This window comes from Bombus affinis, chromosome 6 (genome assembly GCF_024516045.1).
Source record: "Bombus affinis isolate iyBomAffi1 chromosome 6, iyBomAffi1.2, whole genome shotgun sequence".
In the NCBI taxonomy this organism is placed as follows: Eukaryota; Metazoa; Arthropoda; class Insecta; order Hymenoptera; family Apidae; genus Bombus; species Bombus affinis.
The window spans coordinates 9,898,386-9,922,484 of NC_066349.1; the positions used below are offsets into that span (position 1 = coordinate 9,898,386).

Genomic DNA, 24,099 nt, shown 5'->3' on the forward strand with positions numbered 1-24,099 from the left:
AAAATAATATCTTTAAAAAATGATATTAAAAATGCGCAGTAGTCTCAAAATGTATAATGGAACGTAATAATTGAATGTGAATTAACGTCGATTGAACAAGTTTTTATTTTTAACATTTAAAACTTATTCAGTACGACATGTATATCATAAAGTATCACAAATCATTTCCTCTTAGTTTTATCTTGAATGAATATATTCTTTTTTATTGTACTTCATTATTCGGAATCGGATTCCTATAACAGAAAAGCATTTTATTACTTTGTACTGATATAAACTATATTTATTTCGATACTATATTCAACTGTTCGCCTGTAAATGTTTTATCATTGAATAAGGACGAAATTGTGACACAATATCTGCATGCAATGTGTGCACACAATCTTTCTATTAATGTAAATATTGTAGAAATATTTATATTTTATTTCATGTAAATACATTTACACACATATCAAGGGTTTTAAGTGTTTCAGAGAAATGTTATAGAGCTGCGTCTTTAGCACTATATCGCACTTCTTTATATTATTGTATTATATACATAAAATTTAATCTTCTTACTCTAGATAGGTGAGTCAAATAATTATTGCAATATTAAGCTAACAACCATCACAGTTTTAGAGTGCAAATAAGGAATGGAATTAAAACTTTAAGTTAATGTAGTTTTTAAATTATGATATTCTTTGACCCTGTATTATGTAATTATACGTTATTAAAAAATTTAATTTATCAAAGTTTTGAAGTTAATAAGCTTTAGATTTCAGTGATGGCTATGTAGGTGAAGATTATGATTAAATAATGTTTAAATATTTAACGTATAACATTATGAATGAAAGATTATTATAACTTACCATATATTGTCCTTCTACATAACGACCAGAATTTCTAGAAGTTCTTCTTAATTCTCTTGGTTCTATATTATCTTGACTTCTTCGTCTAAGAAAATACTTTCATTACAAATAGTTCTAACTTGAAAAAATACTTGGATTTATCAAACTTAAGGATTCATTACTTACGACCTTGACTGAATTTGTAATGTCTTAAGTTTATTATCTATGTCTTGAGAAGGACTGGTTGATGCATCTTCAATAATTGCTGATGGAGATGCCTGCATCTGTGTAGCTTCGTTGGTTTCATAAATTCCAGTTGCCCTAGATCCACGAGTTATTGATACTTTATTAACAGCTAATCTGCAATAAAGATTCAAACTAATAATACTACAAAAAAGGCAGATATTCAAATTTATTTTATAAAATTAATTTTTTTAATTAAACAGAAGAAATTTATATTTTTATTTGAATGTATATATTCTGCAAACTTATTTCTTTCAATAAATACGTAAATCTAAATTTGATCTACTTTTGTAACTAAGGACAAAAAAATGTGTGAATTTACTCACTGATGTTTCCTTGCACCACGTTTCTTCTTGTGTTTACTGAAAGAAAAAGCTTTTATTGATGGAAATATATTAGAATTAATATTATAAATAAAGGGACAAAAATTTATGTTAAATAACTCTGAAGTTTCACATACATTTCCCATATAATACGAACATATGCATATATTATAAATTTCACATCACGTACATACATATTAATGTATCTGGTCATTACATTCGAAAAACGATAAATTATTCGAATAAAGTACACAGAATTAACCCAAGTATTAACAAACCAAATACCTAAAAACATTTCTATAATATTGCGGTGATAATAGAGAACGGCGTGTTAAAAAATGTAAAATATAGAAATCCGATATTAAGCAGGAAATGTGAAACGATGGGTTAATTCTGTCACATTTCCTGCAAATTTTAATGAGGAAAAAGCTTCACAAAGTATAATATTACTTATTCGCTATGGATCTAAAATTTTGATAGTAGGATTTGGGAACTCATAGGAGAAGAGGGTTTTATTTTAATTAATATCACATGTTCATTATATCTATCACCAATTTGTATATTATCAATATATAAACAGAATACAAGATATTTTAAACTTACTTGGTTTTAAGTTCTTAGGTTCAATAGAACACACATCGTTCTCTATGTACTTTTTTGTCAGGTGTTCCAAAAATATTATTTCATAATATCATTGTTCATTTTTTATCTTATTTTCCTTACACTAGTTTATAGAAGATGAGTTCTTTAGTAGCCAAATTAGGCACTAAGAATAACAGATTTCATCAATTCCTCACATAACATTTGCTCTTTACATTATTTAGGTATGTGTTTGATACTTAATTTGATATTTTGACACTATTACATATAATTCCTTACACTAGTTTGAAAGTTGATTTTAAAACAGGCACCAAGAATAATAGACCTCATTAATTCCTTATACAATTTTTGCCCCTTATATGATTATAATATATTATAGATTTTGCTAAAAACTAAGTCTTAGCTTGAATAACGATCAGGTAGCCTGCAACAAGCGATTCATAAAAGATTACTACTCATGCAAACACAACAGATTTATAATTTACATAAAGACGCCAATGGCAATAAGTATTTATTAGCACAAGCATGCAATTAAATGATAAATATATAAAGGATAGTGTATTAAAAAATGTTTTATTCCTAAAAATTTTGGGCTATAAAAAAATATTTGTTTAATAATACACATAGAATAAAACTTAAAATACCAATAAGCTTACAATATATTTATTGCATTGCAAATTATATCACATATATTTTTGCATAAAACACTTTTAAATTAATAAAATTATTTTACAATTTTTTATACTTTAAGTTTTTAGAATATCTTTTGCACTTTTAATTCTTAATAGTAATATCTTATTGTACATTTCAATAAAGCATATTATAAAGCAAAATAAATATTAAGTATAATGAGAGAAGAGTATTTATATTAGTAATTAAACTAGGCACAAATTTACGCATAGTACGATTTTGGCATTCATTAACACGAGAATGCAACACTAATAATACTGAAAAGAAATGTGCACATTATACACATGTGCATTAATATCTACATAAGCGTGTAAATCTAATAGCTAATTTTGCAATATTTTCTAGAACTATACTAAATACTTGTCATTCATAGCATAACTTGTATTTTAAAAGCAATAAAGCGTGTGTTGCGTATAAGTATACATAGATTTAAATTATAGATTGATTTTATTACGAATTTTTATCGAAAAAAATATTCTACTTCTATAATTATTTTAGTAAATAAAATATAAAAAATATGTTATTCTTTACTAGCTTCATATGAACACCTAACTTACCCGGAAAACTCATGATCAGAACCTTCTTCAGGCTCATCTGCTTCTTCTTCTTCTGCAAACATTTTATATAAATTATTACAAGTATCGTTAAAAGCTAGAATATTTATTAATATTTCTGATATAGATTATTAAAAATTTCAATTAAAACATAATATATTTATTAACATACCAGCTAAATGATCCTTCTTACGTCTTGTATATGCGCGCTTACTTGTTACTGGAACTTGATCTGTTTCGCCATGTAATAAGCTGTTCCTGTACAAAAGTAAAGGTTGCCAATCCTCTCCCCGTGAGGATGGCATTCCAGCTTGTAATCTTCTGTCAAGGAAATTTAATCTGTGACACAAACGCATATAAAATTAATTAAATAAATATATAATATATACATATGTTATATTATAATTAAATATTAATTAAGATAACAAATTCGTAATAACGAAATATATAAATAAAAAGTTTTGAATAAAGATTATACCTACACGACTCGTTTATCTTGTTTAAGAAGCTTATTCGTAAATTCAGATAAGATTTCAAGAAAGGATAAATTAGGTGGTGGCCCTGTAGGATCTTGTTCAATACCATCTGGTGGTGTAATTGCAAAAAGAACACCTGCTCGATGCAAAGCAGTAATTGCTTCACGATTTTTTACTGCATCTAAACCAAATGACAAAGCAAATCGTTTTGCGAGTTCCTGAAGATATTAATACATATCTTTATTTCAAAACAGATTTTCTATATATTTTTTTAATTGTAAAATATTGATATATATATGTAAACAAACCTTAATTGCAGTAAATTCCTCACTGTTTCTATTAACTTTGCCTTTCTCTGCTACTATTTCATTATACAAAATATTTAAACTATGTTGCATAGTTAAAGCACAATTTGTTTTATTAATGTCCCTAGCTTTCCCTAATGTAGTTTTGATAATATCACCATAATCATTATAATATTTTACATAATGTTTAAAGACATCGGCCGCTGCTTTTGTAGGTATCATATTATATACAATTAATTTGCAATAACCAGCCAAAAAATTTCTTCTTTTATGTAATTCTTCAATCTTTGAATGTTCATCATGTTCATCTATAATTGCAATATTTTATATCAGAAATTAATCTTTGTGAGATAAAAGATGTGTATATTTAGTAAATTAATATAGCATACCATCTTCCTCTTCAAAAAATACGTATTCTTGAATAAATCGATTAAGCATGTTTTGCATTGCTTGATCAGGCTCATATACTAATTGATGCATTAAAGGATTAGAATGTGTTGTTAATTGATTACAAAACACTACTAATAAATCGCATATTGTATTATATGCTTCTTCTCTTAAAATAGGTGGAGTAGGCTGAAACAACATTGACAAATACATATAATAAACATATTAAAAATAGTAAAAAATATAAATAAAGTAATTACCGTGGCGTTTACATCACCACTAACAAAATAACGCATAGAACCCATAAAAGAATGCAAACGCTCTTTTAATTGCCGACATTCATCTTCACCTTGATTTCCAGAATCTGCAGCTTCCATAAGATGATTTTGTCCCCATAAAATAGCAAAAAAGCATGCACTTATGCAATACTTAACTGCCTCATGTGGTAAACATCTGTAATAAGATATTTATATACTTATATGAATAAAATTTCCAGCAGATATATAATACAAAATATGTAATGGTACTACTTAGATGGATCTTTGGCATCTTCAATATCCTTATATAAAGAATCCCATATTCCCCATGGATTCATATTGTGACAAGAGTAAAATATGGAAACTTTTTTTAAAGATTGTACAACATTGAAAATTTCATCTTCATCTGGATCTTCGTTCCCTTCTATTAAATTTCTATATTCATCAATAGCTTCTTTATATTTATTTACAATGGAATCGATTAACGTTGAGCGTGCTACATCACACCTGAATTGAAACATCAAGTAATAAATATTCTCTCATAAAAACTTCAATATATACCACCATAAAATTTTACCTGGTAAAAATAGCATGTCCTTCTATACACATATGTTCTAATGTTTTTGCAGCCGTATCTAAAACCTCGGTGTCATGCATTTTTTCTACAATTGTATGAATTTTATTCAACAACGAATCCAAATTTTGCTCTTGTCGAGATTTTGTATAGATATCCAAATCAAAATATTGAGGAATAGCAAGTAAATTTGCGAGTTTTTCCGGATCTGCTCTGTATTTATCAAGTAAAAGCGGTAATGTTTGTATAAAATGTTCCGTTAACCGTTGTTTATCATCATGAACTTGTTTCATTTCTTTTGCTGATAAAATTTTTCTAGTCGGTCCCCGACCAACTGGAGCTTCACCTATTTTGAAAATTACAGGAGGTTTATATTTGTCATACAATTCCATAAAAACACAAGAACACAAAAACTTACCTGTAGCAGCTTGTTTTATACAACAAACCATTAATTCAATCAAAGATGTCTCTTTCTGGTTATCTAAAGCTTCTTCTTCAGGTCCAGCCTCTTCTAATAGTAAATCTGTCATACATTCCCAATCTTTCATCATTTGATTCGTTTCAATTAAAGAATCTACTAAATATGCTCCATGTTCGTGAAGTTCGGATTCAATAAAAAATAATACGAGATCTCGAATGAGTGGAGTATTCGGTAAACGCTTCTTTCCACGTTTAGTTTTAACGCCAGCTACTGCTTCATCATCAGGGCGAAATAGACGTTCGTTTAAGAATTCACCGGCTGCTTGTGCAACAGCACGATGGGAGGAATAGACAAGTTCATATACATGTTCACAATCTTTGTCAGTAAGAATTTCTCTATGATGTTTTAAAATTGAAATGACAAGTTTAACAGCTTGTACTGCTACATCATACTCTTTATCTAATGTCATTGCAACAATTCTATCTTTAAATTTACTTGTAAAAAGTTCAAGTTTAGTTTTTAATTCTTCTGATGCATATAAAGGTTGCAATGCTTGGAGACATTTTAATCGAACTTCACCAACTTTATCGTGCAACGTCCAACCTAGAAAATTATAACAAATTTACTTATATTATAAAATGAATATAAATCCATCATATTAATGTTATACGTTAATATATAATACCTATGTATTTTAAATAAGAATCATCTAAAAAATTTTGATGAAATTTTTTCATCCATACTCCTATTTCTGCCATACAAATGGCGCGAATTTCTGGCAAAGTATCTCTATAGCGATGTACAAATACAGATTTGAACATATATGTAAGCATATTTTTTATCTCATCCATATTTTCTTCAAGTTCTTTTCGTTTGGCCATTAATGATTCTAATCTATCTGCAGCTCTCTTTTCTCTAGCTTTTTGTCTTTCAGCTTCATACTGTCGTTGTGTATTATCCAAATTTATTGATACGGTTAGAGCTACATCTACTAATGCTGTCATGAGTTTCATAGCTATGAAAAATAGCACAATATATTATTAATTTAATTAATTGATTAATATAAATATAATTTCTTTTATATTTAAATATAAATGTAACCATATAAGTATGAACATGTATAAAAATATATCTTACCAGCAAGAGTAGCAGTATGCCTAAAAGCTCTTACTTGTGAATCAGAAAGTCCAGTTAATAATGAAATTACATTATCCATTAAAAACTGATCATAAATGATTGAATACTGACATTGCCTAACTAAAATTTGGACAAATTCACAGAAATTTGCACGAAATTTTTTCCATTGTTGACCAGTCATTATCAATGGATATTCTCCACTTTCCTATTTTGCAAATTATTATGAATTATATGAAAAAACTATTTATTTATAAAAAATAGGTATTAACATACCTCATCAAATTCTTCAGTCATTTTACGAATTATTGCCACATGCTCCATTGTTGCTTGCATCTCAGAAGTAATACGTCCTTTACATCCACTTGCATTAATAAAAAATTGCATTAACATAAGAAGAGCATTTTCTCTATTACTTTTGTATTTTTCTATCCAATCATCAACAATAGTCTACAAAGAAGGTATGCATGTATATATAAATGTATATATATGTGTGTGTGTATATATATATATACATAAAAATATCTATTCACGAATTTATTACTTATTATAATTCAAATACTTTTAACAAACTTTTCTTTGAACATGACAATCAACATACAGTTAATGAAGACCGATTGTTTCTAATGACATAATAGAGACTAGCTTCATCTTCCAAACTATGTGAATGATGTGTTCGCTTCCCTCTTCCACGTCCACTACCTCCTCTTCCTCTACCACTAGTAGTTGGAATGTAATCTGTATCTATCTCTTTATACTTTGGTTGTTGTATAGGTCCTCCTGCAGAAGAATTATTATTTAGAAATAGATAACAAAGAAATATCATTTTAAGTCATACCACGTAATCTTGCACGTGTATTCCTTGTAATTCTCATATTAGTTGGAGTTGCTGGTGTCATAGGTTGTTCAAATTGTGATTGGTTCTCAAAATTTGTCTGTTCCTGATATTGTGGTTGTGATGTACTTGGAGAGCTATAGCTTTCGGATGGATAATGTTCAGGGCTAAACAAACAATACATTATAATATACTGTAAATATCTTACATATATATATTTTTTTATTAGAAGCATATATATTTAGTATTTAAATAATATAACTTACAATTTTTGAATTGAAGTAAACATATTATATAAATTATAGTATGATATATAAATTAATGAAGATATTTATATAAAAATGTATTTAAACGTATTTACGTTGGATTATGCATGGATCATGTATTTAAGTTGATTTGCTATTTTCACGTTCCGGGATATGTGTGTCTCACTGATTATTTGACACTCTCACCGCTAGGTGTCTATCATTTTCCCGCAAATTCATTTTTATAAAATATAAACTCCAAACTTATGTCCGTATCCATTAACTAGTTTGATTCATCTAAACCTAAAAAGAGCTCCCATCAAATATGGGAATTAGGGAGGACCATGAATTCTTATATTCCTATAGTTTTTCGATGCATTTGATTAAAATGTTGGTTGTCTTGAATAACATTAAAAACATATTAATAGAATTTGTCAAATAATCTCGCGCATTTTATGAATATAAATAGTTGGTCTTATAATAAACATAAATATGTAAACATATTCATTTCTTAAATGATATGAACAATAGAAACAAACCTTTTTAAATTAATTTTTCAGTATATTTATACTTATAAATCTAAATTTTAAATTGAATCCTTATAAAAAACATTCTTATAAAGAACAAATTTAAAAAAATAAATAAACTATCTAATTTTTATTAGTGTCTATATAATTGCCTATCTAGTAAACTATCTAATATTATTAGTAGGAAGATATTAAAAATACCTTTGATATTTCTATTAATAATTTATATTTGAAATAATATAATTATAATGTTTCCTATACATATTATGAGAAATTTTATTTTCTGTAATAAATATCGGCATTAGGACTTGCAACATGCTATTTTAGAGTAACATTTCAATAAGTAAAGAGTGAATATATAAAAATTGACCCCCTTTATTTTAATTCAAATTACAAATATGTTCTACGCAAAAACTGACATTGAACCAGTGCCACTGGCAGAAGAGAATCTATTATCACTAGTGAAATAATCCATGGTTAACGGTCTTTGTGTGGGGGATAGGAGGCGTGACTGGAGATAAAGTTATCAAATCACGGCAGAGATCCGTCACAAAATATAAACGAATTTTGAAACATCACTTCGTTAAGTTTCAACTCTCGAACGTAAGCACTTTCTCTGTGATTTGTCAAAAAATACAATGGATACGTATGAAAGTGTATTACTTGTGAAATCTGAAGTCTTTGTATTTAAAATACCGCCAAGGTCAACGAATAGGGGTTATCGGTACGATTGATTCTTTTTGACAGTATTTTCCTCAAAAATATTTCATTTTATAAAACGACAATGTATGCAAAGATATATTTAAATATGATATTTTGTTTACTGCCATTTAAAGGATCTCATATTTTCTTACCATTTTAAATACGTTTTTTCTATTAATTTTAGCTGTGACGTTTAATACGTCAGCAAAAGTTATACCGGAAATCGTTAAAAGTATAATATTAGTACTACATCTGGAATACAATATCATAAAGTTTTATAAGATTTAGACTTGTAAAACTTTTAAAATTATGGAAATTTAATTCCAAATTTTTATGTTACAAAATGTCTGTGTTAAAGACCTCTTTTTTAAATACTAAATATTTATAATATAAAAAATATGCATCTTTTTTAGTTTAATTAAATGTAAATTTATTTATATTAAAATAATATAAAAAATGTTAATTTTGATGTTGACAAATTAATGAGAGTGAATATTTTATTTTTAAATACATATTATATTTTAGAGCAGCTGACTGGAATCTCCAAGAACCTACATGGACTGGACGTATGCGTCTTGTCTCTCAGGGAGACTCAATTACTATTAAATTGGAAGATAAAGTTACTGGAGAATTATTTGCAAAATGTCCAATTGAACAATATCCAGGAATTGCAGTTGAACCAGTTACAGATTCTTCTCGTTATTTTGTTCTAAGAATTCAAGATGATAATGGAAGATCAGCTTTTATTGGTGTTGGATTTTTGGATAGATCTGATAGCTTTGATTTAAATGTTGCCCTTCAAGATCATTTTAAATGGCTCAGAAATCAAGAACAAATTGAGAAGGAAAAAGATACACCAAAACAAGAATTAGACCTCAGATTTAAAGAAGGAGAAACAATAAAAATAAACATGAAAATTACTGTAAGAATTTTTTTATAGTAATGGATGTTATACAAATTTAGATATTAAATTATGTAATGAATTTCAAAGTTTTTATATTTATAATATATAGAAGAAGGATGGTAGTGAAGTTACTGCTAAAACAAAACAACGTGCCAACACAAACTTGGGTTTACCACCTCCACCAGGTGGTGTAAAAATTGCACCACCACCTGCAAAAACTCCAACATCATCTCCTGCACACAAACCTGCTCAGAATCAAAATCAACCAAGTTCTGAATGGGGAGAATTTGCAAGTGCATCTCAGCAGTCTCAAACTCAACAACCACCAACAGTAGGAAATGCCAGTTGGGTTCAATTTTAACTTGCAAGGTGTATTAAAATTTAATATAGCAGTGCTGTAGAATCATAGACTATATATGCATATTGTAATTTGTATATTCACTGTGTGCACATGTATATTAATATGCATACATGTTGCATATAGATATCTTTTAAGGGTAATTATTGACAAAGATGTTTCTATGTACATGGTGAATAGTAAATCAACTACATATATTTTACTATATTATGATATAGTATTTACATATTTTTTAAATTTATATTTTGATTCAATTACAAAATGAATTATATCAAAAGGAGTTTCACTTGAATTAATGAAATATTCTGTTTAAGAATTAACTAAACTTCCTTAATGGAACTTATTTACTGAAATTAGTATGTTTTTATAAAACATTAAGATAGACTAAAAAGTTCACACTGATATTTAATTTCTCTTCTTCTTTTCTTCTTCACAAATGTTAGAAGATGTACATATTATATCTCTTATTTAAACAAATTATATAAAATGTGTGAAATACTCATATTTTTTATATAAATAGTTAACAAATAAGTTTATTGTCTTGTACAAATTGAAAAGGGAGGTAGTTTGAACTATAAGGAATGTATTAAGTGATTAAAGAATAATAAGAATAAGTTTATGATATCAAATATAAAATTTTGCTAATAACAAAAACGTTTATCATTAGTACAGTATTAGATACAAAATACACTGAAACTATTTCTAGTATTGTTTATTGCATGGATACATTCTTTGTGAAAACCCTTAAAGGAATATGAATTAAATTATAGTATATAGTCTTAATTAATATTAATTTACGGTATTTGTACATAAAGCAGGAATTGTGCAAATGTACGGCCTAATTTTCTAGATTATATTTCGATTTTTTTTCATTAATAATCTACAAAATGATATTTCACATTATTGTGCTATCACACAGTTGTATTATGAAATATGTAAGATTTTTATATTACATACTTTTATTTTTAAAAGTGACACTAAAATTTTATCTTATATTGATGCTACTGATATAAATTTTGTTTGAACGTTTTTGTTGGCCAAATATAAATTTAGAAACAATCTGAAAGAAATTATATAAAGTGAATTATTTTAGAATAAAAGAGAAAATTATTGTTTCGCATCTAAAAGTATTGTTGTATAAAACTCAGAAAATATTATACTAAATGAACGAGAAGTTAATATATATTCAGAATAATAAAAAATAAATTTATTAGATATTTTTATTTGCAGAAGTAAAAGAACTTCATTGTTTCATGTATATATTAAAAATTATTATTTAAAGATGATATTAAATTATATTTGTAAATTATTCACAGATAAAAAAAAAGTTCGTTAGACCTTGTGAGTAGGTACACAAAATGATTACTTATATATTCTAATATTACTGTATATTGTAAATGATGCTAAGTAATATTGTTAATAATACCTATGTTAATATTTAACGTAACAACAAAAATATTTTATAATTCCGTAAATGACATTCCATTCTTAGTCATGAAAATATTTTAATATTAAATCACGTGCGCATATGTGTGTATATAGTTACACACCTTAAAAAGTTTGCACTCGAATATGTAGTCATTAACGCTATTTTTCTTTTTGTAGTAAATGAAAAATGGTGTTGCTTTTTATTGTATATTTTCATTTATAATTATAATAAATTACATAACTATTAATATATTAAATAATTATTAAAAATGATATTACAAATAATACTTCGTAGTTAGATAAATGATAATAGTAGCTGAAATTTTCTTCTATCACAAGGTTATTTATTTTTTTTTTTTTTTAAATAATCAACAACGTTTATTACGAGAAACATTAAGTCGTAAACTGCGCATAGCCATAGCGCGACTAAAGTGACGTTGAACTGGACGTTGAAATTGTCCATTAACTAGACTAGAATCTTCATCACACTCTACACTGCTTAAAACTACCAACAGTACTCCAAGTACCTGCAACATAAATGTATTGAAAGTTCTTTCAATATATTATGAATATCAATTATTTATATTTTTTAACGTAAAATGCACTAATGAAGCAATACAATGATATATTTTTTATCTTACATACCAGACATATTATTATCAGTAATGTATAGATATGTATGCTTGTAACCGGAATTGACTCTATCTCTCTTAAAGCTTCTGCTGCTTCAGAGAGGTCTGGTTTTAATTCTAAAGCATGTCGTAAATGTACAGCTGCTTCTTGATAATGACCATATGCCTACAAACAAAATAATAAACATTGTAGTGATAAATTATGTCTTGATAATATTTCAAAACAAATTTAAATAATATTGTATTATAAATAATAATCAAATAGAATATATATTTAAATGCACTGTGATTATATGAAACAGATTATATTTCTACAACTTTCAATTACCTTAAATATTTGACCAAGTGTAAGATATTGTTCCCAAGCATTACGATCTGGAGGTTGTAATTCCAAAGAACGTCTTGCTAAATATGTTGCATCATCCAAATATTGTTGAACTAATAATACTTGAGCTAAATTTAACAAAACTTCTGCATTATGTGGTGATACAGCAAGTGCTCTCCGAAAGCATTCAATTGATCTTTGTGCATCACCTTTTATACGCCAAAAATTTCCTATTTGATTGTAAAGTTGGACAGATTTTGGTTTCTACAACAAATTGAATAAAGTATATATATATATATACAGCTTTACTAGGTCTCTCTATTTGTTTATTTATAAACAAAGTATTCTTTAATAATCGTACCTCTCTTTTTGCTTTCATTAAGCGTTTCTCTAACAGATCAATGTCAACATCCATAGTTTTGCCATCATTCTTCTTAAACATGAGTACTACATTAAGTTCTGGAACCAATGGATGTTTATCTCTATTTACAACACCAAGCAAGTTATCATAATAAGTGAAATTGACAGGCTTTCCACAGTCTAGAATTATATCCTCACATTGTTGACCAGAAGTGCACATGACTTGCTCGTTTGACACTTGAGATGATAGAGGGAAAGATTCAGTGGCATTTGGTGTATCCTTCAACACGTATGACGAGAATCGTCTGCCAAGGGGACCAAAGTTAGGGCTTTTTTAACGCTGAAAGAACAGTAAGCCACACACAAATACTAACTACAGGAAGAAACAGAAAATTGCATCAGGTTATTTATAATAATTATTAGGAACAAAATCTAAAATATAAGAATTGATAATAATTAAAATATACAAGTATATAAAAAAATTTATATATATATAAAAGTATGTTTATATAATTTTTTTTTTAAATTAACTAACTACAGATTCTCATATATTTTATGTATTCATACTTTTTCATACAGCTTAAATATTTAGTTTTGTACTTTTTTGAAAATATGACAGGCGAAACATACACTATAATAATAAATCGGATACTGATAATTATATAAAACATGCAAAACATGCAATGTAATATAGAAAACAATGTCAAATACCAACTACAATGTTTTGGTTAAAATCTCATTGATATTGTTACATGTGTGCTAAACATTGATATAAGTTACATTAAATAAATACAAAAATGGAACAAAAGCTTTTATCTCTGAGAAATATATCCTTTCAGACCTTTAAATATTATTCAACTAAATAGAATGTTATTATAAAAGTGTGCATCATTCTATTGTGAGAATATTATAAGTATTATGTATACAAAAAAATCATAAAACATCAAATGTTAATATAATTTATTCCGGGTATTTATAAATTCTTGAATTATATATTTGAAAAATACAAGTCTCAATATATACATATAATCCAGTTTATTTCAAAGGTACTAAAAGTATCAATTTGACATTCTGACACAAGATATACCCATAGCTCTTACCCAAGATGAACCAAACTCCCTGTGATTCCTTACCGTTCATGGTTTCCAGAAGCAACACTTTTACAATCTTGGCAATAGGGTTGTATCTTTTCGTATTTTTCAGAAATAGCTGTTCTACTCCAACTGTGTCCATTTCCGATACTAATGCTGCTCGCCAGGATATCGAGAATAGGATCATCCTCAACTGTGCTCACGATGTCTGTTGTTTTGACGACTTTGCCAGCACTGAGCCTCCAAGAGGTTCTTGAGTTCGTTAGTTTCGCTTGCAGTATCAGAAAACAAAAAAAATAGCCAATGACACGACCGTCAACCCCAATAACTTGCATTCTCTCACTCCACAAAAGCTGATCAAACACGTTTCGGATCTGTGTAAAATCGTCTGCTTTCACTACGGAAAGATGATTTAGATTTTCATCCAGATGACTCTATTCTTTAGGGATTATTGAACTAATTGCCAACATTTATTTTCACTACTATAATTTCCCCAGAAATTTTAGATTAGTTTATTTAATTTTTCAAATAAAATTGAATGTCGAAAAATTTCCTTCAAAAAAATACATTTATTGATATTTACATCCGCTAAAAAAATAATAAACTATCTAAAAATTTATATATAATTATAATTGATAGAATAATAAATATATTAAACATAAATTCATATAAATAAAATAATAGTTATTTTTGAATTAAGGAATAATTAGATGTAAATAAACAAAAATAATTGATGACGTTGAACGATTTTGTTATGAAGTATATAGTATTAGTTTAGATTTATTGTAATTTCTCAAGTGTGTTTTAAGTGCAGTTTGCGCCTGAATGAAACGAGATTTTTTTAGGCAACTATACTATAACTCTTAGTGGATCCTTTCGCAAAAACAGAACGCGAGTTTCATCTCCATATTTTTTGTGAAAATATGGAGAATGAGAAGGATACAAATAACATTGGAAATGATACACAATATGCAAAAATTTGTGAACAGAAAACATGTTTCAATACAGATAAAAAGTTATCAGAATTACATCCAAATTTGAGTAAACATCAGCTGAAGAAAGTAAAAAAAAGGGAAAAATGGTTGACACGAAAGGTTGAACGAAGGTTTTTATTTCTCTTTAATAAATTAAAGAATTATGTGATTTTACAATGTATTCGATAATTTCGCTATATAAGGGGATACAAAATTTATCAAATTACATTTGACAATAATGTTATTAGGTAAAAGTTATTTTAATTTCATAGATTACGTGAGCGAGAAAAAACAAGACAGAAACGAGCATTCGCTCGTGCAAATAATATAGATCTTGGACCATCCAGGAAAGCTTTAAAGAAAAGTACAATGGCAGATAGCAGTTGTAAAATTGGAATAACAGTCGATTTGTCTTTCGATGATTTAATGATTGATAAGGATATTGCAAAGTTAACTAAACAAATACTAAGGTGTTATACTTTGAATAGACGAGCTATTGCACCAATGCAATTTTCTCTTACTAGTTTTAATGGGAAGTCAAAAGCTGATATGCAAAAGCACAATGGATACGAACATTGGGATGTATGTTATTTTAATATTATAATAAATTTAGAAAGATAAAAATTGTTAAGTATGATTAAGATAATTTATATCTTAACTTTTATGGAATCTAATCTAATATGGAAATAATTTAAATGTTTGATTTAAAGTTAACAATCTGTATATAATATATAATAATGTATAGGTAAAATTTCATGCAGAACCTTATTTGGATGTTTATCCAAAGGAAAAAATTATATATCTTACTAGTGAATCAGAAAATATTATTACTCAGTTAGAATGTGATTATGTGTACGTTATAGGTGGTCTTGTTGATCATAACAGTCATAAGGTAAGCGAAGGTTTATAAAAAAAATAAGATGAGTTCATATGAATTTCTTATACAATATTTATGTTTTAGGGTCTCTGTCATAAATTAGCTATACAAGCTGGTATAACACATGGCAGATTACCTCTAGATAAATTCTTAAGTATGAAAGCAAGGAAAGTTTTGACTGTTGATCATGGTATGTCTGATATACAGTTAAATTTATTAATTAGCATATAAACTTTATGTATATATATACACAAACCTTTTTAGTGTTTGAAATTTTACTTAGAGTCAGTGAAGGAAAAACATGGCAGGAAGCATTTCTACAAGTTTTGCCAGAAAGAAAAAATGCACAATTAATTGTACCATTAGAAAACAATAAAAATACATTACATATTTATAATGACAAGGAAGACATTTTTCAGCAAAATAATGAAATAGAATCAAATGTTAAAATTAATGAATTTGAAAACATGAATAATGTGTGTACATAACAAAAATATGTTGTAAATAAAAAAGTAAATGTAATATTGTAGTATATGTACTCTGTTTCATTTTTTTATCAATTATTTTATTATCGTAGTATATTTTATAAAAGATACATATATATACACGATGTACACATATGTAAATTATTATAAATAAAAAATACATAAATTCAAATGTACTAATAAAAAGAGACAAATTTTGTTTCTAAGAAATTAAACATTAAGTACATTAAGTGTAGATGTGGGATACAATCTAGAAATAGAGTAACACAAATTACAAAGCATTAATGCACATGATCTAAATAAATTAAAGATATCTGCTTTTGTTTAAGGTAATTTAACAGATTCACTTTAAATATGATTCTCTAATGCAAAATCAAAATGTGGAGGTAAAACAAAAGATTGTTACACTTTAAAAAATATGAATTAATTTTTCTCAAATTTTGCAAGAAAATTTCAAAAATATTCTATATTTATGTAAAATTTACACATACATATGTCATTTACACTAATTATTTGTTATTGACCTGGAGTTATAAGAATAAATTAGATTTATATAAAATTAAATTTTATAGTATTTTAGCTTTATTATTGTATTATTACTTCAAATATTATAATTTTATACTTTGTATGACATAATAGAGTTATTATGACTGGAAAATAACTTTCAATATTTAGAAATTATTTTTTTTTTTAAATTATATATTCCTCAAAACATGAAACTTTTTAATAATGATTTATCATTTAATAATTTCTAATGTTCACTGTTTGTACACATTAAAGTTCATTCTTATACTTTATGAATAAAATATTACTTATGAAATACAGTTAAATGCTTTTTGCAAAATTTGGGCAAAATTAACAATAAATTTTAAAATTTGATATTAATTCTTCATCTATCAATTTTACCAATAAAATTGTCTGTATAAGTGGTATCATTTTTAATAGCAATCTTATACCAAAATATGTGTAACTAATTTGAAGATAGAGAATATATACTATTTTGTAATTTAATTTAGACTTTATTGTACAGAAATTCTCTTTGTTTGTTAAAAAATTATTTTAAAAATTCTTTTTAATAAATTTATGACCAATTCTTTAAGTTTTAAATAGAGTTTTAATGTTTGTAATCAATAAAATATATTATTGATGCATACATATTATTTACATTCTATTTAATACTTAAAGCTGTTTTGCAAAAATTAAATTATGTAATTGATTTGAAACAAAACAATATTTTAATATTTATGCAGTAGAAAAAATTGATTCCTGATAGATAAAATCATTTTTACATGTCATTTTTGTAATATCAAAAACGGAGTAAATATTTACTATGATAATATTTATCTATTTTCTACCTGCTGCACAATGGACATTGTAGTTTCTAATTTCTTAATTATAATTCGCAGGTAACTATTTTCTGTGTGTGATACATATATACAAAACCATTTTTGGCCATGAAGGTCAAAGCGACATTGAAATTGACAATCGTTATTTGCTCATCTCTATCTCTTTCCCTCAAAGTTTTTTGATAATTGATCTTTTATATATATATACATAAAAAATCGTATATCTTCAAAAATAAAAATTAAGATAATTCTCTCTGTTGCACATAATATGTACAATTTCACGAATATACTTTAGTATAATTATACATCAATGCAACTACTGAGAAGCTATTATTTGCACAACATAAGAAGAATATCTAAATTTTACTGATAAATTTTTTAAAGTTTTTATAAATTTAAAGAAGTAATTTGTATCATTTCTGTAGTAACAAAAATAATATCCTTTTAGCTTATCCAAAACTGTGTTATGTTAGATTTGCACAAATATTTGTAAATAAGCAAATAGCTAAAATTATAATAAAATAATTATTTTACTTAATTCTTATCCAAACAAAGTCACCTCTCGACTTAATCCTATTCTGCATAATAACTTCACAGTTCATATATCAGTTATTTTCATGCAACGTCTAAATCATCAATATCTTGACCATCAATTATTTCAAATTCGCTACCACTTTCATCACTATGAATAACTAGTTTACTTGATATTGGTTCAAGTTCTGCTTCTTCTTCAGAAGATGATCCTTTCTCAAAATGGCCACTTTGAAATTTAATACCATCCACATCAGTTTCTTCAGCACTAAGGTCTAATTCAGAAACTTCTACACCATCAGTACTTCCATCTTCATGTGATGGCATCTTAAGACCTAGAAGATCTTCATCAATAAGAAACTCTATAATCAAAAAATTCTTTTTAATAAGATTTGATAAAAACAGGTATTTATTAAATAGGTATGAAATAGCTCTTTAAATAAATAATATTTAACAATACTAGTATTGAATAATTGGTTATACCATTTTGAGCATCAGACAATACACTTGTCGGTGTTGGAGATTGATCCCCTGATTCTCCAGCTCTTGTAAGAACTTGAAGATTGTCTTCAGTTACTGCTGGTAAAAACTCTTCTATTTCACTATCCCACTCTATAATAAAATGAAAATAATAACATTTAGAATTATCATGTACAGAATTAACATTATACTCATTATTAGTTTTTGCTATTAATAAAAATAAAATTTTTTATATTTCACATTATATTAATTACCTTTTTGTACTACCATTTTGCTAGGTAACTTCAACAGCAACGGAGGTCCAAGTAAAATGCTCATGCATATTGTATATGTAAGAAGTATACCATTTATAGTACGACCAATAATCCATAGGCCCAAAGAAAGAAAGCATACTGCAGTACAAAACTGAAACCATTTTTAATATTTAGAGTTAATTTCATAGTTATAGTATAGTTAAAATAAATATATATTCGTTAAATATATTTTACTATTTCTATATTATAAAATATATTTATAAATAAATCATTACCACTCCTGGTTGCTCTTTCCTTAACTGTTTCAACCAATGAATTGCAGATTTTATTATTTTTCCTATTTTTTCAATTTGCTCTGCTTTTGCATAGGAACTATAAATACATTATACATTTTAATTGAATTAATTGTATATATAAGATAATTATAAGTATATAAGCATAATGTTTTGGAAACTTTAACACATACGCAGCTGTGTCCAATGCTTTATTTTCCTTCTGAACTTGAGCTTCCAAGGTACTATAACAGAGTATAATGACCAGTGCAGCACTGCTAGCTGCAGCAAGACCACGAATTTCTAATACAATAATGCCCCTGAAAAATATATAAAAATTTAATAATTTTTAAAACTTTTTTGTATAGATATATGATTAAATATTTTGTGATTTTTAAAAATATATAATTATGAAATTATTTCTAATTTTTTCTATTCGCAGTTTCATTATAAAGTGTATAAATAATTAAATATATAATCAATCATAATAACGAAATAAATATTGAATTTATATGTAATATAGACTGGTCGATTTTCAATCATACGTTACTTTTTTAATTGTCAACACCTACTGCCATCTAGAATAGTGCTGTAGATCCGGTGGGAAAATACGCAGAAAACATGCAATTCATTCGACAAAGCAAATATGAATGTCACGAAGAAATATAATCGTGAAGAAAGAGATTTTAGAATGTACTACTCGGAACTACTGAAACCCATCAATGACCGCTTATCTCAACTTGTTTTTGTAACATATATAAAAAAACATCATATAGTTGACGTTATTTGTACACTTATTACGAAGAAACACGTACAAAAAATGATATAAAGTATCAGAATACTTAAACAGTGACACTATTATTTACTACTGACAAATCAAATGCCGAAACGCGCACACTTTTACAAACCTTGACCTAGAAGACAAATTACATTGAAGGTGAATTACATCGAAAACGTTTAGAAACAGCTGAATGCCTGAATTTTTATTAAGTGTCACTATAGTAAACTTGTTGACTAGAAAAAGAAAAACATTACAGAGCTTAACGTATAACGAGAAAAAACACGCGTTATATATACTGATTCTTCGGCATTGTGTTAAATGTTACAAGGTTCTTTATTTTGTAATCTAACTGACATGAAAATTTAACTCTACAATGAAAAAGCGTGTATCGGTACAGTAGTAATCAAATTTCGCGAAATCACGCATAACAGCATATCTTAGTAGTGACGCATATGATGATACAATGCTATACGGACTTACCAAAACAGTATATTGAATATGATGAGGACGGATATACTGTTCATAGAGTTCTCCCAAAGAAGGATACTCTCCAAAATGCTACAAAGTCGCCTAGAGCCTTCGAAATTGCACCCGACATTCCGATACCGTTCATTCTCGACAGTTTTATGTTCGTCCTCCGCTTCACTTGCATCATGAGGTATTGCGTTCCTCATCCATCGAAAATAACATGCCACTCTCGAAAGCCGTTCCATGACAGTTCCAGGTCGACGTTGACTGCTTTTGTCGTCCTAATTTCCGTACACCTTTGGCATGGTACACCCTCGGAAGACTGTGCGGGAGTATTTTTAGCGCGTGACAACGAGAGTAAGACTTTTGAGAACGAACGAGCAACCGCGGGGGTTTCTTCTGCTTTGCATCGAAGAACAGAGTGAGAAAGAAAGAAAGACTGAGAAAGGAGATGACCTGACAAAACAGAGAAGAAAGAACGGAAAGCGAGAAAGATAGAAATGAATATAAACGAAAGGATGGATTAAGACTATGACTATGACCACGGCTGATACAGTACAAACGAGTGCAACGTGAATGAGTCAGAAAGAGAGAGAGAAAGGGAGGAGAGAAAGAGAGAGAGAAAGGGAGGAGAGAAAGAGAGAGGTAGAGAGAGAGAGAGAGAGAGAGAGAAAGAGGGAAAAGAAAGAGAGAAAGAACAAAATAAGGGAAAGAAACACAAATGAAAAAGAGACGAAATATATATAAGAACTGAATGTATACCCTTGCGGTACTTTACAATCGTTCTTTTTAATTTTATGAATATGTACCTTCTTCTTAACCACGCGTTTTGTCTTTTTTCGTATCTCTCTAGAAGCAATAGTTCGTGGCTAGTTAACGTAACATGCTACTGATACGACGTACGTACGCCCTCAAGCGTTATTTTACTTACCCTGCCTTCACCTACTAGCTTCAACACGTGACTGTTGAGACACGAGACGTGGTTGCACCGCATACAAACAGCAGGAAATGTGCAATGAAACTGCGCAAATCCAAAATTTTAGTCATTTCGCTAATATTTGATATAACACTGTATTTCATATAATATTAAAAAATTGATTCTTAATTTATGCTAGAATAATTAATATTGTAATTTGTGAAATAAAAAATGATACATTTTATAATTAGGAAGAGTAGAAAAAATTACACCGGAAGCTTAAAAAGTAATTTAGTCATGAAACTTGTATATATATATATACTATTTTATATGCTAATTACAAAATTCATTCAATTGTAATTTATATCTACTATATTCAATAGTCAGAATACTTTTTTTTTTTGTTTTTATCTTATCATTTTTATAAAAATCATACAAAATTTCTATAAACACATATTTTTTAATGTAAATTTAATGTCATTATTGTTCTACATAAATTTATATTTTATAATATTATTAATAATTATATATTCATTATATTTTATATAAAAAATGCCACTTACAGAATCTTCTTACAAAATTTAACAAAATGTTTTTATAGATAAATAAATAATTTTATGAAATTCACGTTATACTTATCTAGCAATTTTATCACTGAATATATTTACAATGTAAAATTACGTTTAATATTTAAACGATATATTTGTATATATATGTATGTATTATTCTATATGTATATATATGTAATATTCTTTTAAATTTTATTTATTTATTTATTTTAAATATTCTTTTAAAATGGAGATTTATCCCTTTTTCTTTTTTTGTAAAATTATTCAATGAATTTACAAGTAAAAAATAAATTATTTAATAGACTCGTTAGTTAAATGAAAATGTTTTACTTTATATACTAGAATTCTGTCTGATTAATAAAATCTTTGCTCTACTATCATTTCCTAATAATTTCATTCCACTTTAAATTATCTTAGGTCAGACTCTTTCATGTTTTTACTTTTACTATATCATAGTAACGTAATAAATGATCTGGTACCCTATCTTCTGAAATTTGATGACATATAAATTAGATTTTGTTAAACAAAATGTTTAATCCAGTTGTTCAATGTCATTATCATATAACTAGATTTTATTAACGATTTTTCGTAAATGAGGGTAAGTAAAAGTATATAGATAATTGTTTATACGTGATTTACTTGTGATAGTAACAAATAATTTGTAATTATTAAGTAATTTCCTAAATTCTCCGTTCTTTAATAAATTTTTTCAAAACTAGTCACTAGAAACTTCCCTAAAATTTTCCGTTATTGTAGTTAAATGTATTTAAAATTCTGATAATAACAGGTTAAGGACATTCTACACATAATTCTCTTTTTTTTCATTCAACAACTATTCGATTCTGTTACAAAATCATGGATAATTTTCATTATATAGTTCGTTGGTATTAGAAAGTCTATTATATTATTACTATCAAAAATTAATGAAAGATGATAATTAAATGAAACAAAGAGTACATTCTTTTAGTCATGCGCTAAAATTTGTATACGATGAATTGAACTAATATAATAATTACTCCAATATACAATGTTAATTATATTATAAATAATTCAAATAATATAGAATATAATTTCCCTATTCTAAAATAAGTAATTGTAATTTATAGTAAATAATAATTACAAATTACGTAATTAAAGATACATTTTATTTCCGTCGTGACTTCTATTCTGCACTTATCTTTGTATTATTTTTATATATTTACATAATCACACAAGATAATTTGATTATGTATTATCAGGTATTACATTACAGATATTTTAGCAACGATAATCTGTACATATTTGAATACAATTATATAAAGTATAAAAATTAATTATAAAAATATAACGTATCCTATAAATTCATGTAGTTTATCATAAAATTGCAACTATAACATAATATTGTACTACGTTCTTGTCGCGACGCCAACTTTACGCGCAAATTGCTATCTGTATATTATAAGTAAATTTCTAACAAATTGTTAGTGTGCACGAGTATCATATTTTGATTAAAAATGTAACTGCTTTTTAATTTTTGCAAATTTAGTAATGTGAAAGAAATAAAAAGATTAAAACAGAATTTAATGAAAACTTTGTATATTACATACGCAATTATTTATAAACAAAACTTGTATTTGTAATATCATTATTATTACTATATATAATTAAATTTTATTTCACTTTCTAAAGCACTTTCTTCTTAGGAACAATACATTACCCTAATGTTGGAGCAGATCATATACGTACACGTAGCTTATTTGCGAAAACCAGGCTGTAAACTATATTATCAACACATAAAAAGACAATATTGTACAGTTGAGCCTCGATTATTCGAACAGGTTGGAGGATAAGGACAAGACAGTTCGGATAACCGGCAAATTACGATAATAGAAATTCAGTAGATAGCTATCTTTTCGAACTCTTCTTATTAGTTCAAATATTAGGATTTAAGTATTACGATTTCAATTTTTCC

At 26.9% G+C, this 24,099-nt stretch overlaps 5 protein-coding genes across 14 annotated transcripts; 2 read left to right on the forward strand and 3 right to left on the reverse strand.

Moving 5' to 3' along the window:
• Positions 1-81: 81 nt before the first annotated feature.
• Positions 82-8,089, reverse strand: LOC126917600 (cohesin subunit SA-1). 3 transcript variants are annotated; one of them, XM_050724644.1, is made up of 19 exons: positions 7,985-8,089; positions 7,627-7,790; positions 7,390-7,568; positions 7,065-7,238; positions 6,792-6,996; positions 6,340-6,669; positions 5,652-6,257; positions 5,237-5,579; positions 4,933-5,166; positions 4,663-4,855; positions 4,405-4,591; positions 4,019-4,323; positions 3,717-3,928; positions 3,407-3,573; positions 3,238-3,289; positions 1,394-1,429; positions 1,011-1,184; positions 846-930; positions 82-233 (listed from the first exon to the last, which is right to left on the reverse strand). In XM_050724644.1, exons 1-19 carry the CDS (start codon positions 7,996-7,998, stop codon positions 216-218), a joined length of 3,678 nt encoding a protein of 1,225 aa, XP_050580601.1. In that variant the 5' UTR covers positions 7,999-8,089; the 3' UTR covers positions 82-215. The 3 variants fall into 3 exon arrangements, with proteins under 3 accessions (XP_050580601.1, XP_050580600.1, XP_050580602.1); XM_050724643.1 differs by having other exon boundaries at positions 7,890-8,060; XM_050724645.1 differs by lacking the exons at positions 82-233; positions 846-930; positions 1,011-1,184; positions 1,394-1,429 and adding an exon at positions 2,346-2,414 and having other exon boundaries at positions 7,890-8,060.
• A 752-nt stretch (positions 8,090-8,841) lies between these two features.
• LOC126918003 (NECAP-like protein CG9132) lies at positions 8,842-12,035 on the forward strand. Of its 2 annotated transcripts, none has more exons than XM_050725506.1 (3): positions 8,842-8,998; positions 9,623-10,019; positions 10,111-12,035. In XM_050725506.1, the coding sequence occupies exons 2-3, from the start codon at positions 9,666-9,668 to the stop codon at positions 10,360-10,362; spliced, it is 606 nt and encodes a 201-aa protein (XP_050581463.1). In that variant the 5' UTR covers positions 8,842-8,998; positions 9,623-9,665; the 3' UTR covers positions 10,363-12,035. The 2 variants fall into 2 exon arrangements, with proteins under 2 accessions (XP_050581463.1, XP_050581462.1); XM_050725505.1 differs by having other exon boundaries at positions 8,881-9,119.
• Positions 11,981-14,633, reverse strand: LOC126917999 (uncharacterized). The gene is made up of 5 exons (XM_050725494.1): positions 14,238-14,633; positions 13,106-13,409; positions 12,748-13,008; positions 12,433-12,585; positions 11,981-12,314 (listed from the first exon to the last, which is right to left on the reverse strand). The coding sequence occupies exons 1-5, from the start codon at positions 14,528-14,530 to the stop codon at positions 12,156-12,158; spliced, it is 1,170 nt and encodes a 389-aa protein (XP_050581451.1). The 5' UTR covers positions 14,531-14,633; the 3' UTR covers positions 11,981-12,155.
• A 208-nt stretch (positions 14,634-14,841) lies between these two features.
• On the forward strand, positions 14,842-16,584 carry LOC126918002 (tRNA methyltransferase 10 homolog A). Of its 3 annotated transcripts, XM_050725502.1 has the most exons (6): positions 14,842-14,954; positions 15,041-15,300; positions 15,442-15,751; positions 15,915-16,061; positions 16,131-16,236; positions 16,311-16,584. In XM_050725502.1, exons 2-6 carry the CDS (start codon positions 15,119-15,121, stop codon positions 16,532-16,534), a joined length of 969 nt encoding a protein of 322 aa, XP_050581459.1. In that variant the 5' UTR covers positions 14,842-14,954; positions 15,041-15,118; the 3' UTR covers positions 16,535-16,584. The 3 variants fall into 3 exon arrangements, with proteins under 3 accessions (XP_050581459.1, XP_050581458.1, XP_050581461.1); XM_050725501.1 differs by having other exon boundaries at positions 14,918-15,300; XM_050725504.1 differs by having other exon boundaries at positions 14,918-15,300; positions 16,330-16,584.
• Positions 16,571-21,721, reverse strand: LOC126918000 (reticulophagy regulator 2-like). 5 transcript variants are annotated; one of them, XM_050725497.1, is made up of 7 exons: positions 21,595-21,721; positions 20,676-20,985; positions 19,609-19,734; positions 19,418-19,514; positions 19,143-19,293; positions 18,892-19,020; positions 16,571-18,770 (listed from the first exon to the last, which is right to left on the reverse strand). In XM_050725497.1, the coding sequence occupies exons 2-7, from the start codon at positions 20,906-20,908 to the stop codon at positions 18,493-18,495; spliced, it is 1,014 nt and encodes a 337-aa protein (XP_050581454.1). In that variant the 5' UTR covers positions 20,909-20,985; positions 21,595-21,721; the 3' UTR covers positions 16,571-18,492. The 5 variants fall into 5 exon arrangements, with proteins under 5 accessions (XP_050581454.1, XP_050581453.1, XP_050581456.1 ...); XM_050725496.1 differs by having other exon boundaries at positions 21,473-21,601; XM_050725499.1 differs by lacking the exon at positions 21,595-21,721 and having other exon boundaries at positions 16,571-18,752; positions 20,676-21,457.
• Positions 21,722-24,099: the final 2,378 nt, after the last annotated feature.